Genomic DNA, 16,189 nt, shown 5'->3' with positions numbered 1-16,189 from the left:
ATTCACCAGGGGAAGGTCCTGACAGACAAATCTAATTGATTTTTTGATTGGGTGACCAGAGAATTGGATCAAGGACAAGCACTCAATGTGATTTACTTAGATTTCAGCAGAGCTTATGACACAGTCCTGAATAGGAGGCTCATGAATAAAATCAGAAGCTTGGGAGTTGGCGCCAAGGTGGTGGAGTGGATTACAAATTGGTTGATTGATAGGAGACAATGTGTAATGGTAAATGGAACCTACTCTGAAGAAAGAGCAGTGTTAAATGGAGCGCAATAAGGATCAGTTTTGGGACCTGTTCTTTTCAATTGTGGAAGGGATAGAAGGAAATGTTTGTCTATTTTAAGATGATACTAAGATCTGCTCTAGAGTGGATATGTCTGAAGGAGGAGAGAGAATGAAAAGTGATTTAAGGAAGCTTGAAGAGTGGTCGAAGGCTTGGCAACTGGGATTCAATGCCAAGAAGTGCAGAGCTATGCATCTGGGGGCAGTAATCCAAAAGAGCTGTATGTGATGGGGGTGAAATCTGAGAGAGGGACTTTGGGGTCATGGTGTCTGGTGATCTGAAGGCAGCGAAGCAATATGACAAGGCTATAGCTAAAGCCAGAAAAATGCCGTGCTGCATAGAGAGAGTAATAACCAGTAAGGAAAAAGGAGGTCATATTGCCCTTGTACAGGTCCTTGGTGAGACCTCATCTGGAATTCTGTGTTCACTTCTGGAGACTGTATCTCAAAAAATATGGATTCAGGACAGAGGCAGTCCAGAGAAGGGTGACCAAAATGGTGTGTGGTGTGTATTACAAGACTTATGAGGAGAGGCTGAAGGATCTAAATATGTATATCCTGGAAGAGAGGAAGTACAAGTGATATATGATACAGACCTTCAGGTATCTGAAAGGTATTAATGATGCATGATCCTCGAATCTTTTCCATTGGAAAGCAAATTGTAGAACTCGGGGTCATGAAATGAAACTCCAGGAGGGGCAACTCAGGAAACATTTCTTTCTGGACCCTGGAATGCCCTTCCAGAAGAGGTTGTGAAGACGAAAACAGTAAACAAATTTGAAAAGGCATGGGATAAACATTGTGGATCTCTAAAGGTTAGAGCTGGAAATGAAGAAAAGAGTGCATGGGAGTAAACTGCATGGAGCGGCAGCTATTACCCCTAACAAAAGGCATGGGGATTACTACCCTTAACCAACAGCTTCCATGATTGTGATGCAACTGCAATATTGCTCTCTGCTTCGATGGCCAGGGTGAAAATAGGGAAATTGGATTCAGATGATACCCAATACTGGGCCCTGACTTTTACAATCTAGGATAACCATATGCAGACAGTAGGGAAAAAGTGTAGGACTCCTTCGACAGCGAAGTCCAAGGGTAAAGCACATTTAAACAGCATTTTCTGAATTAGCAAGAGTGCTGCTCACCCGGTAAAAATGTTGCTAGCAGAAATTTTGTTATGGGTGTGTCAGTTGTTTGGTTTGATTGTTAATGTTACTACCCTTAACATGAGCCTTGGGAATAACCTGCACGGAGCGGCAGCTGCTATCCTTAATAGCAACATGGGAGTAACCTGCACAGAGCGACATTTATTACCCTAAAAAATCTTGCTGGGCAGACTGGATGGACAATTTGCTTTTTTCCTTTGCGGTAAGGATTACAGCTTTAAACATAGGATCCTATGCTTTATCTGGAGTGGGGATGAAACGTAATCCAGGATTCCCTGCACATTGTACAGTGAAGAGAGTACAGTACTGGGACAAGGAAGTACCTGACACTACATTGATAGTAGCCTCAATGTCTTAGTGAGTCACAGCAGAATGCTCACAGAGACTTGAAAGATGACATGAATCTGATATTTTCAACTGCAGGTAAAATATATGAAGATATGTAATGACTAATCTCATTTAAAGAAATGAGATTAGTCATTACATATATATATTACCAGGCGCACTGTAAAATACAAAACCTGAAAAAGCACATGTGAAGCAAACCTGTCATACCATAGCAGCATTAACTCCAAGAACTCAAACAGCAAAAGCTCCACATATGAAAAAACAGCGGTACACCACTAATGTATGTCCTATTGAGAAAACACAACAAATAAGACTGATACAAATGCCTATATGCTTGTAAAATACCTCAATCCATTTCATACACTGAGCCGACCTTCACCAAATACTAGGGATGTGCAATTGTTTTTCCCGAATTAGGCAATGTCAACAAAATTGCCTAATTCAAAATGGTTTGGGAGAACCGAAAAACGATTTCATTTTTTCTAAAATTTCGGAAAAAAATTCATTTTTGAGTTAGCGCGCGCTAACAGAAGTTAGTGTGCGCCAACTCCCGATATCGCGCACTAATCCGAAAATTGGGGTCCCCGAAAAAAAAAAACCGCGAACCTCAGGAAAAACGAAATTCCCCCGGGGGGCCCTGAAACGAAGCCCGACATAAAATTTTTACCCGAAGCACATCTCTACCAAATACAGAATAAAAGATCACACATTATAAATGAGGAGACAAAAACTGGAATGAAAACCCTAAAAAGCCACTCTGCATGCAGTGCAACCTGGAGAATTAGAAACAGAAATACATTGTCTTCCTACACTAAGCAAACCGCAAGATAGAACATAATACAAGATATGCCATACTGGGTCAGACCAAGGGTTCATCAAACCCAGCATCCTGTTTCCAACAGCAGCCGATCCAAATCACAATAATCTGTCAAGTACCCAAACATTAAATAAATCCCATGCTACTAATGCCAGCAACAAGCAATGGCTATTTCCTATTAATTAATAGCAGTTTATGGATTTCTCCAGGAACTTATCCAAACCTTTTTTAAATCCATCTACACTAGCTGCCTTAAGAACATCCTCTGGCAACGAATTCTAGAGCTTAATTGTGCATTGAGTGAAAAAGAACTTTCCTCAATTCATTGTAAATGTGCTACTTGCCAACTTCATGGAGTGCCCCCTAGTCCTTGTATTATCTGAAAAAATAAATAATTGTTTTACATTTACCCATTCAAGTCCTTTATGATGTTGTAGACCAATATCATATCCCCCCCTCAGCCGTCTCTTCTCCAAGCTGAACAGCCCTAACCTCTTCAGCCTTTCCTCATAAGGGAGCCATTCCATGCCCTTTATCATTTTGGTTGCCCTTCTCTGTACTTTCTCCAGTGCAACTATATCTTTCTTGAGATGCAGCAACCAAAATTGCACACAGTATTCAAAGTGAGGTCTAAGCATGAAATGCACATTCCCAAAACTGACATATTGTGGCTCTTGCACCCCATCATTCCTCCTTTCCCCATCATTCCTCAGTTTTCCCAATTACTCCTTTTCAATCATCCTCTCACACTCACAACCCTGCCCAGTATTCATGATCCCCCAACCTGCAACTTCTTTCCTGTGCTCCCTCTCTCTCCCTGTGACTCTCCCTGCCTCCTTCCTCCTCTCTCTCCTCTCCCCCTCCCTGCTCAGCTATTTCTGACCCCCTATTTCCCATCTCTTCCTGCTCAGCAGCCCCCACACTCTCTCTTCCACCTCTTCCTGACCAGCATTCTCAGCATCACTTCCAGGCCCAGCGGGGAATATAAAGTTGGTGCCCATTGGGCCCAGAAGAGCAGAAGTTGGCAATATCTTGCTTTGATTTGGGTGAAGGAGGAAACAGTCTCTCACTGGGCTAGAAATCGGAGAAGGAAGTGAGGGTAATCTCCTGACAGGCCCAATAAAGGAGAAGTCAACCAACTCCCACTCGGGCTAATGCAGAGACAACAGCCTTCTGCTGACCCTGTGACATACCTCCCAGGACCTTATAACATACCAGTGTGTCCTGACACACCTGTTGAGAACCACTGATCTAAAAGATAACTTTATCTAGATAACATTAGAACTGCCTCACGGCTTGCCCAGACTTATCTGGATGACTTATTCAAATAACTCTGAATATTAGAGTTATCTGGCTAAGTCAGCCCTGCCCCAAAACGCCCCTAGAACATCTCTGACTTATCTGGCTAAGTTTTTATCCAGATAACAACTTAACCATATAAGTTGGAACTGATAATGCAGCAGAAATTTCAATAATTGCAGTTTGCCCAGCTAAGTCCCAAACTTAGCTGGCCAAATCATCTGCATATAGACCTCTGTTTCTGCATGCAGTTTTATGATCCTATATAGTTCTTTGCAATTCATTTTTCTTATTAGCTAAATTTCCTAGGAGGCTGATATTCAATGAGAGCTGGGCACCTGATAGATGCCTAAGTTTTCAGTTGAAATTTCCCTAATTTTAGGTGCCTGAAACTGAGGCTCCTAAATTTTGGCCTGCATTTTTTGCCTACATTTAGGCATCCACGTTAGGAGCCTAGGGCTGAAAATCAGTGCTAGGTTCCTAAATTGCTTTCCCCAATCCACTCACTTTTTAGACGCTTAAATTTAGGTACTTAGTGGGTGAGGGTGGATTTTCATTTAGGCAGATCTAGGTGCCTGGCTCCTTAAGTTAGGTGCCTAAATCTTTTGAATATCGGCTCCCTTAGATGATAAGTATAGATAAAGCTATATAAGAGCAATATGCTGCTTTTTTCCTTTGCGGTAAGGATTACAGCTTTAAACATAGGATCCTATGCTTTATCTGGAACGGGGATGAAATGTAATCCAGGATTCCCTGCACATTGTACAGTGAAGAAAGTACAGTACTGGGACAAGGAAGTACCTGACACTACATTCATAGTAACCTCAATGTCTTAGTGAGTCACAGCAGAATGCTCACAGAGACTTGAAAGATGCCATGAATCTGATATTTTCAACTGCAGGTAAAATATATGGAGATATGTAATGACTAATCTCATTTAAAGAAAAGGTGGGGAAGAGAAAAAGACTCAGAACTATCATCTTCTATTAAAAAACAAACAAACCCAAACCAACCATGAACAAAAGAATTAGAAGATAAAGAGGAAGAACATGAGCTGCACAGCTATTTGGAAAGAATAACAATATTGAAAGTGTGCATTATTGAACTTCACTTTCAAAAGGTGTTTTTCTACTTGGTATTTATAGACACATTCTTTTGAAATAAGAGCCCAGAGTGGGGTCCTATATACCAACCTACATTAAAACTGTCAGGTCAATGTGCATAACCTGCCAGCTTTAACTCATGTAGTACATTGCTAATTATATGCTAATTACTGAGATAATTAGCAAGATAATTAGATGCAAAATGTGCATGCTTTGAAGGGCTGCGTTAAAGTGAGTGATGTGCTCTGCATATAAATTGTGGAATTAATATTCCCCCAGACTCATTGACCCAAAACTGAATGATTTGGTTAGCTCATGGGAATACCTCCAAGACAACCTGCTATAGACAGACAATGTCCCCATCTCCTTCTCTCCCTTTCCAATCACCGCCCACAAGTAGCTGATACCTTCAGAAGCCCCATTTTCATATCCCCACTCCTGAAGGAAATATTTCCTTCAGAGGCTCCCCCCCCCCCCAATCCCACCAGAAGGAGGTTGACAGCCTACCTCCTACCAGCTCAAGCAATGATCTCCAGTTGCCACTGCCTGGCCTTGCTATAGATTAAGAAATGTGTGCACCTTGTAGTCTACAGAGTCAAATCCAGAATGACATCACTTTGACCCACAGCCCCTTCATGGCCTAGAGTAGCACCAGACAGCACCATTTGGAGATCATCGCTGTATCTGGTATGTCAGCAGCCTCTTGCTGGCAGGGGAGAGGAGGGCGATACTCCCTTCTGGCCCAGAAGGAGGTAGGGAGCCTGGGACAGGGATACGGCCATAAGGAGGGATTGGAAAGGGGGATCTCGCCTGGCAGGTGGTCTTACATTGAGAGGGCATGGAGATGGGAGTCTCTATGGGATGATCAGGGGAGTGTGAGTGAGGGGGAATTGCTTTTGCAGGTGAGGACCATGACACTGCCTCTCTATACTTATTTAATTTATATTCATCTTTTTTGGCACTTCAACATGGATTACGTTCAGGTACTGGAGGTATTTCCTTTTCCCCAGAGGGCTCACAATCTAAGTTTATACCTGAAGCAATGGAAGGTAAAGTGACTTGCCCAAGGTCGCAAGGAGCAGCGGTGGGATTTGAACCCTGGTTTGCAGCCCCGCTGCTCTAATTACTAGGCTACTCCTCTTAACTGCTAGCACGATCACCCTGTTATCAGTTAACTACAGGTTTGAAGGTACAGCTAAATTTAACACAGCTTCACAAATACCATAGCAAGTACTAATGAGGTCACTGGCTGCCATGACAATTGCATAAGCACACAGCTCTATTAGAAATGAACAATTACATTATTTTTGAAGTGGCCATATTCTGTCTACTACCCTGGCAATAAGGGCCTTTGTACATTGGCATTTCCTAATTCACACATGAAATCTATTTCAATGGGCGCATTACCATTAAAGCTACTTAGTACGTAGGTCCTTGTGTATAAGAAAACTTGTAAAAAATAATTGTTACCTAATACATGATTTATCTCTAGCCCATACAGAATATTACACTCCTGACAACCATAAGGCTGCATAATAAATCCCAAATGACTCCTAATGACCATGGGCATGTGGACAAGCAGGGAGAGAGAGTGCAAGAACCCTCTAGCTGTAAGTCTAAGTCATTACTGAGAAATATAGTATGTGCAGAAGTTAAAAGGACTCTTTAACAATACATCAGGTTAGGGCTGCCCCCAGACACAAACACAGTTCCCCCCCATACTTGAATGCAATGGCTTTATTTGCAAGACATCAGATTTTTTTTTTAACAAGTGGTGCTGATTCCGGTACAGCAGCATATTACTCCACATAGAGGTAACTTTCAAAAGGATTTATGCATGCAAACTTGGGATTTACACGTGTAAATGGGCTTTTGATAATTGCTATGATATATGCCACTTGTATGCATGTAACTCCTTTGAAAATTCACTCCTGTGAATGTTAGTCATGATGCAGGTTGCTTCACTGGTATCTCATTTCAAAGTCCAGACGTAGCCTGTAGCATTGGAACTTCACCTTCCCGTTCCACCATGCAGCCCTCAACCTTTATGCTGCCAGAACACTGGGCCTTTCCCAGCAGCCCCTTTTACAACCTCTGAGGATCAATCTGGATTTTGTTTGGGGGGAAGGGGGTGGAGAGGCGGGGCTGTGTCCCAGGCTAACCATGATCTGAGGGTACCTCAGGAGAAGCCAGTCTGTGGCCTCACAAGCAGGGTGCTAGCTTCTGCGTGAGTGGGCCCCAGTTCAAAGAAAACCAAGTACCCTTTTGGCCCTGAAACAACTCTTTCAGGTGTAGTAAATAACAATATATTGTCCCCAGGCAATGAATTCTTAAATTACTTTCTTCTTTGTGTCTCTCCCTTTATCTTACACTTCCTGTACCTCTAGAGTCAGCCCATCTTCCCAGTAAGTTCATACCATTTCTTTGAAATGACCAAAAATACATTATCTGGATTATATACTAGAGTGCAATAAAAACCAATAAAAACATTTACTTACTGGTTCTGGTGGTGGAGGTGGTGGTGGTTCCTTGATGACCTAGAACGTTTACAACATAAAATATATTACAAATCTTTTATTCATGTTATCTAACATAAGAACAAAAGAAATTTCCATACTGGGTCAGACCAAGGGTCCATCAAGCCCAGCATCCTGTTTCCAACAATGGCCAAACCAGGCTACAAGAGCCTGGCAAGTACCCAAACACTAAGAAGATCCCATGCTGCTGATGTCAGTAGTAGCAGAGGCCATTCCCTAAGTCAACTTGATTAATAGCAATTAATTGACTTCTCCTCCAAGAACTTATCCAAACCTCTTTTAAACCCAGCTACGCTAACTGCACTAATCACATCCTCTGGCAACAAATTCCAGAGCTTAATTGTGCGATGAGTGAAAAAGAATTTTCTCTGATTAGTTTTAAATGTGCCCCATGCTAACTTCATGGAGTGCCCCCTAGTCCTTCTATTATCCGAAAGTGTAAATAACATATTTACATCTACCCGTTCTAGACCTCTCATGATTTTAAACACCTCTATCATATCCCCCTCAGCCATCTCTTCTCCAAGCTGAACAGCCCTAACCTCTTCAGCCTTTCCTCATAGGGGAGCTGTTCCATCCCCTTTATCATTTTGGTCGTCCTTCTCTGTACCTTCTTCAGTGTACCTATATCTTTTTAGAGATGCGGTGACCAGAACTGTACATAGTACTCAAGGTGCGGTCTCACCATTCTGCTCCTACTCCCACCACATTCAGACAAAGTATTAAAGCTGGACCTTAAGCTTAAGGAGATCCTATTTCCCTATTTGTTCCTTTCTTTTTGCACAGTGAAAAGCAACGGCTGAATCTCTCAGTGTGAAGAACAAAAAGCACAGAAGGTAGAAGAAGTTATCTGTCCTAATAATCTTCAAAATAATCACACTTCCAGAATTTTTTTTTTAAATTAGTTATTCCTTTCTTTCTGCATCTAAAAACATAGGAGCTGTGCCAGCCATGTCAATGAGAAAAGTTAGCAGATTATAGGTGATGTCTTTGAAATGGTGCTTAATCAACTTCAATCATTATTGGAAGAACTTTGGAGAATTATTTTCCCATCAGAAGATCTACAGGATGTAAGGCCAAATGATTGTTGTAGAGGACCATAATGATCTAAGTAAGATATAAATGTCATTTAATACAATCAGTTATCTGCACTGCTGGGTTAATCACTCATCTTTGCCACAGCAGGCAGTTTGCTGCTAGGATACTGATGCAGGACTGTAGCTTTTCCCTTGGTCACTGCTGAATATATAGGGCTTGATTAATTAGTTTTTCTCCCACATAGTCACCTGAAGGAAAATTTTCTAACTGCCCATACTGGTGCAAAGTCTCTGAGTATATTTTACCACCAGACTTTACACTGATTTTCAATGTGAAATTACATGTGTACTTTCTATTTTAAAATTACCTCGGAAAATTAGTTGCATACATTTACAACCTGAGAAAAATTACATGCATACTTTTGAAATTCAAAATAACGGGGTGAATTTTCAAAAAGCTATGCACTGTGGACCTGAATTTCAAAAGCATTTACATGCTTAAAACAGGGTTTTACACATATAAATGCACCTTATCCATGAAAGTGGGCTTTTGAAAATTGCTACATTATACGCTATTGAATTGTCATTGGATTTTACTAGCAGTAAGCGGACTTTACACAGGTAAATGGCTTTTGAAAATTGCTACAATAGTAAATTACATTTACTGCATAACTCTTTTGAAAATTCACCTGTTAGGAGATAATTTTCAAAGGAGTTACATGCGTAAACGTAACATACTATGGGGGTCATTTACTAAGCATTTTTCCCATAGACCAGTAGTTCCCAAACCTGTCCTGGGGACCCCCCAGTCAGTCGGGTTTTCAGGATATCCACAATGAATATGCATAAGAGAAACTTTTCTCTCATGAATATTCATTGTGAATATCCTGAAACCCGACTGGCCTGGGGGGTCCCCAGGACAGGGTTGGGAACCACTGCCATAGACACAGAATGGGGAAAACATTTACTAAATATAGGCCTATGACAGCAATTTTCAAAAACTCATTTATGAGCTTAAAGTGCACTTACATGTGAAGAATCTATTGACAATTCAATGGTATACACTAGCAATTTTCAAAAGTCCGCTTATATGCATAAACTACATTTACACGTGTAAAACCCAGTTTTAAGTGTATTAATCCTTTTGAAAATTACCTGCATAATAATTAGTATATACATGTATAAGTTGTATGTACTCACGCAATCGCTATTTTAAAAACATCAAGAGTATGTGTGTATTTTATGTTTCATGCACACACAGACGCACAAAAACCGGGGCAGTCTAGGGGCATTTTGGGTCGGGGCAAACAATTATGCATGTAAGTTACTATTACCAGGAGGGTCTCGATGATGTGGAGAAGGAGTGGAAGAACTGGTAGAGGAACTGGAAAACTGGTAATTTCAATTACGCGTGCATGTTTTAAAATATATCAACTTAACGCAGGTTTTTACGTGAGCAAGTCCTACTGTTTTTTTGTGCATAAAATATACGCGCATGCATTTTTTAAATAGAAAGGAAATGTATGCATGTTCAATTCATTGAAATACTCACTTTCAATGCACTGTATGCATTCACAAGTAAGCATATACATGCGCATATGTTGCAGTATAGACATATGCATATTTTATAACATGCATGTATCTGATATGTGTGAGTAATAAAATACTAGCGTAGATCTCTGCATGGCCCTTTATGTGTGTATATGCAGCTGTGCGGAGTTGTTTGAAAGTTATCCTCCCTGTGCACAAGTGCAAGCCCCTCCCCAATCCTGGCTCTAAGAATGCCCCCTCCCCTAATGTGGGGTAAGTTGCACTTGTATTATCACTGCACGCGTACATTTACCTGCACATGGAAAGGGCAATTCCTGAAATCCCCTTTCCACAGGTAAAGCTCTGTTTTACCTGCAGAAATGACTTTTAAAATTATCCTTATAATGGAAAAAACAGTCCCTTAGTAAATCAGGCCTATAGTTATCGCTGAAGTTAAAAATGTATAAAGCAAAATGAATAAAACCACCTAACAAAACTTACCACAGTGCAGCAAAGTGGCCAAAACCACCACAGAAGAGCCAGGGCTAATAAAAGAAACAGCACCAAAAGTGCAATGAAAAGGATAATTCCTGTGGGCTGGAAACAGTAAAAAAAAAAAAAAAAAAAAATCCACAGTTACCTTTCAAATGAGAATGTATGATCTCAACAGTAAGAGCACAAGAAAAGGAAAGTTTTAAAAACAATTGAGCCAGACCCGGTTAATCCATATTAGGAGAAAATGCACATTCCATACTCAGATTAGCACAGATGCAGTACTTTAAACTCACAAACGAGACATAGCAAATTCTTTAGTACTGTGACTGTGATTTAATAAGAGTTCTTACACTGGGTATAAAGCAGCAGAAACTTCCTGCTAAATCCAGACCTCTGTGTCTTCTGAGGTGAAATAATAATGTGCATTTATAGGCAGTCTCTCCAAGTAATGCTTAAGGTATTATTAGTAATTCAGGTTTGCTAAGTCCTTGCCCCAAAGAGCTTACAGTTTAAGTGGGTACCTAAGGCATGGGGAGATGAAGTGACTTTCCCAAAGTCACAAGGAATGTTAGTGGGAGAAAGAAGGACTTAGAAGTCTCCTCTCCGTGGTTCTCAGGTCATTGCTCTAACCACCGGGCCACATCTTCTGCCCAAACAAGAGGAGCACATTTTACTAGAATGCTCCCAGTCATTAGCATGCTCATGAACGCTGAACACATGTCTGCCAGCTGCAGTACACTGCAGAACGATGCTTGGGAACAGAGGTGCCTTGGCTTTCACACTAACCACTTGGAAGAGGCTGAGGAAAGCTGGTTTTCTGGGATATAAAAATGGTATGCAATGGAATTTTTTAAAATTCCAATCTTTTTCTCAAAAATTTCATAACCAAATTATTGCTAGGGAAAAGATGTCAAACAGCAGCACTCTTTCATATTTCTCTACAAAGAAATGAACATGGTAAATAGCAGCAGTGCCTCTATAAAAATGTTCTAATTCCATTTGGGTGAAAAGAACTTGGGGTGATAGAGCAATGCAGACTCTGAGGAAACTTTCAGATTAGATCTTGATCAACTAGTGCCCAAGATGATGGTGATCTTAAATAATGTAAACATTTCTTCATTGAAACCAAGACTAAGGAAAAACAAACTTCACTTGGGCCAGAGATTCACAAACCTGTCCTGGAGGGACCCCAGTCAGTCGGGTTTTCAGGATATCTACAATGAATATGCATGAAACGAAAATGTGCGTGCTATGGAAGTAGTGCATACAAATGTATCTTGTGCATAGTCATTGTGCATATCCTGTAAACCTGACAGGCTTGGGAACCACTGAATTAGGCCATGGAATGCAACATATGTGTTAATGATGGTGCCATTATAAAAAACGAATCAGTGACATATTGTAGCAGCCACAAACTCCACACATGGATTGTGTTTCATGACATTACAGCAAGGACCAAATATCTAAAGCATCATGGTAAAGTGTGTTCTAAAAACAAAAAAAAAAGAATATCATATAAATGAAAGAGAAGGTAAAGAACCATAGAAAAGAGTTTGAAGACCTACACAGGAAGAATAAAATAAGGAAACTTACTGTAAAGAAACTGAGAGAATCAGATGAGGACAAGAGCCGAGGAGGCCGGCATATTATCACTCAGAAAAAAGGAAGTGGCAGAAAAAGAAACAGAGAATTTCTGTGAAAGGACAAAGAAATAATTTAATACATGATAATACATAGCATCTAGGCAAGCTAGAGCATGGCTAAGAATATGCATTGCATATCAATTTTATAGAAGTAGAGACATCAGTGAAAATGTCCTGGCATGATAATTTCAGTTCAATTAAATAAAATGACAAATAGCATTTTGATTACGCACAGATATTTATGTAGTGTGCTTGTAATGCTGACTGACATATGGTTATTGGGTCCAGTGCAGGAATGAAGCAGATACACATGGATTCCTGTTTCATACCACTAAATAACAGTCAACCTATGGATTGCACACAAAATATTTATTTGCAGACTGTGTGGGCTAGAATGGGGTGAGTACCATATAAGCCCCAGCTTACTCCTGACCCTATTTTAAGTGTCAGGATTCCGACACTTAAAACAGGGTCATTTAAAGCACAAAAGCATCCTCAATGGAGTGGATATTCTTTATCCAAATATGTGATAAGTAGCAAAGTGTTAGTCACTGAGCTTCTCATTCCCTCTACAAGGAATCTATGGTGGAATCAATTATGCTATCGCCATTTATCAAGCATTTGGTGTCCAGGAATGTTCCTAATTCATTTCTGATTGTGAAAATTATGAATAGGTATCAAGTTTTGGTCTACAGTTACACAGTGGATTTTTTTTTCTTTGCTACATGTTATTTCATGGCATATGATGTGATACACCCTAGTGTGTGAATGTTTGCTCTCTGCATTCTTACAACAGGCACGGACCATGGATTTAGCATATTGTATGTGTTTATGTGCTATGAACCTCACACACAAGTCTTGATGTGAATCTGAAACCTATTCAAACTTAGAATACAGCTAGGACTGCCTGAACACCCTTCCCTAGTGTGTATATCAGACAACCCTACTGAAAAGATTCCAGTCCTTGCTAGGATGACTAAAGCTTTAGACATCAGCAAGGCCTCCTTAATGCTAAGTTCAGATTGGAGGACAGAACATATATTTGAAGGTTGATCCTTCCTTTTAGAAGCTTCCATGCAGTAGTTTGTTGTTATAAACATTCAGAAAGTTATCTCCACTATATTATTCATCAATAAACAGGTTAAAACAACACAATTTTATGTTGCTTATCTGTAGGCAAATACTTCTAAGCTTGTTCTACAGATAAGTAGACTGAGCTATACCTACAGTCACACTGAATACCCTTAGTATTGTTATGTACAGTACTTACACTTATCCCCTAATTAATGTGCACATTGGGCTTTTAAAATTCACCTTAACGTGTTTTAAAAGCCGCCTGGATACGCACATAAATGCCACAGTGCACATATCTTGGAAGTTTTCAAAAAGGGGAGGAGCACAGGTGTGGTCTGGGCAGGGATATGCATTTCAGGGTGTGAAGCAGAGATGTGTGCATAAATATTTACCCACTCTGGCGCTCGCCAATACTCCATACCATGTAACTTTACTTTTGCTATGGAACCATGTCAGTTAGAAAATAAAGATAAATGGGCAGATCAGTGGGGTTTTAAAGGTCAGGGATAATGAGGGAGAGCGAAGACTACTCAGCTAGGGGGGTTGGAAGACCTATCTCTTAACTGGGCGAACTGGTAAAACTGGAAATGGCGACGGCGTAGCCCCTTTTAAAATCCCCCGATTTATGCGATAGAAGTGGCATTTTCAGGCACCCACATAACATTTGGCACACATGAGCGCATATACACGTGCAAGTTATAAAATATCAGTGTCCCTGGGTGCAGGCTGATGAACGCGTGCACATGTGTGCCTGTGCACCGGGTTGAAAGTTACCGTCCCAGTGTGCTTATGATACCGAGGTATAAACTTTGCTTGTAATAGTGAGAGATACCTAAACAACACAATGGGCCTGATTCACATAAAGGTGAATTTTAAAAGCCCTGTGCACGCCAAAACCAGGAGATACATGCACCGGTCAGGCTGGTGCGTGCTGAGCATAATTTAAAAGGCGCCCGCCTACGCTCGTACTTGCCGCTGTGGGCACAAATACAATTTCCTGAAAGAGGGGCAGGATGTGGGCTTGGTCTGGGTGGGGCATGGGCATTCCTGGATTTCACAATGAAACTAGCGTGTACATACTTACGCGCACAAGCATACGTCGGGGTCCCCTGTCGTGTATCTTACTTTTGCTATGGATGGCGTGCAAGTCAGAAAACAAAAAAAAAAGTAACGAGATGACGGGGTATTAAAGATCAGGGTTAACAGGGTAAAAGGAAGGGGATTAAACTAGGGGGGTCTGGAAGCCCTATCCCTTGCCTGGGTGAACTGGGAATGAATTGGGAAAACTGGTAACTGTGTCGGCATGCGTGTCTACAAAACTCCCCCCACTTAAGCGGTAGAAGTGGCATTCGCGCACATAGGATCGCGCCTACTTAAAATTACACACACATGTGTGTGCATTCAACCTATTTTATACCATGCACCCATTTACGCATTTATGTTATAAAATGGCTACGTCTCTGGGCATGAATCAACAAACAAGTGCACATGTGCGCCCGTGCAGTTGTTTAAAAGTAACCATCCAAGGACTTCCTCCCAGTCTGTATCCATGGGGAAAAAGCTTAGTGATTCAGGCTCATTGTGCACCTACAGTACTGAGATATACAGTACTTACACATTGCACTAATGTTGAGAAATAATGCACGTAGAAGAACCACTGAATATATTGTTGCACAAAATATACAGGTAATCCTGACATGATGTATACCTGTAATACTGACTACAACATACTTACGCAGTTGGTGCTTGTAATACTGACGGAACTTGAGATGAATGTCAGTCCCTTGTTCATGCTGACTTGCAGAAACACCACCCTAAGTAAAACGTACATATAAAAAAAATCTTTACTACCAACTTCACATCCTTTAACATTCCTCTAGAATTCAGTAATTACATGCCTCTCTACCTGCTAGTTAGAAAGTGAGCAACTCTGATATTAAGAGGGTGATACCACTGAGGTCTCCAGAGGCGTATGAGGTGGCTAGGAGGATGTCTGTCCTCATACGAAGATGACATTCTGCCAGTGAGTGTGAGGTGAGAGCAGGGATGTGTGAACTACTCACAAATCAGGTGGATTTCAGCCACCTTCAAGTTCAATAAAAAAACAAGAGGTTTTCCTGAGATCCACTGGGACAATCTGTTATATTTTTTCTCACAGATTTTAGGGAATTCCAATACAAGCCCACTTAAATGTGCCGAGGATCCAATGATTCACACTACAAGGAGAGAACAACAGACCAAAGGCAAAAGGCAAGGTTTTAATCAGGGCTTTATTTTGGGTGATATGTGCTGGTAGTACATACCAGAAACCTTTTCAGGCACAAGCTCAAATGCCCTATATGTGGGGAGAAAAACATGGGCATGTCCAGCTGCCTGTACTGATTGTAGTCTCTCCCACCCCTCCCCTTGCATCATTCAAATGCCCGTCCTCCCCCCCCACACACACCCCCCCCCCCCACTGCACTAGAAGAAAGGCTCAGCCTGCCAGTCTCTGGAGTCCTGCTGGAGGAAAAGGCCCCGCCAATCACAGCAGCCCCCTCATCTCTTCCTCCGCAAAGGAGGAGGAGCCAGACACAGCCCACCAGCTGCCAGTGGAAGAAGCCAGAAGCTTGAGGAGGATCTGCAGGAAGAAGCTTCTGTTGATCATGGCAGCTCCCCCCCCCTCTCTCCCTGCACTGCTCGGCCTCCCCCCCCCTCCCCCAGGATAGGAAAACTGCCTGTAGCCTGTAACTCCTGGAGGGCAAGGAGAGGAGCTGGGGATGGGCTTCAGTGCCCAGCATCCTCCATTCCCCCCTCAACTCCTAGAATGAAAGCTGAATCCCCTCTCTTTCCCCAGGGCCCAGTATCACCCCCAT

General features: G+C 41.5%; 1 protein-coding gene across 2 annotated transcripts in view; it reads right to left on the bottom strand.

Moving 5' to 3' along the window:
* The window catches only part of ANTXRL (ANTXR like), a 166,944-nt gene that overhangs the window by 73,225 nt on the left and 77,530 nt on the right, over nt 1-16,189 (bottom strand). For both annotated transcript variants that reach the window (XM_029609652.1, XM_029609654.1), the window contains exons 12-14: nt 15,070-15,148; nt 10,624-10,719; nt 7,517-7,555 (exon numbers count right to left, since the gene is read on the bottom strand). In XM_029609652.1, coding sequence (XP_029465512.1) covers nt 7,517-7,555; nt 10,624-10,719; nt 15,070-15,148 — 214 coding nt within the window. The remainder of the gene's footprint in view (nt 1-7,516; nt 7,556-10,623; nt 10,720-15,069; nt 15,149-16,189) is intronic.

Source organism: Rhinatrema bivittatum, chromosome 7 (assembly GCF_901001135.1).
Source record: "Rhinatrema bivittatum chromosome 7, aRhiBiv1.1, whole genome shotgun sequence".
NCBI classification, from domain to species: domain Eukaryota; kingdom Metazoa; phylum Chordata; class Amphibia; order Gymnophiona; family Rhinatrematidae; genus Rhinatrema; species Rhinatrema bivittatum.
Note: the sequence above shows the minus strand (reverse complement) of the source record. Positions and strands in the feature narration are given on the sequence as shown.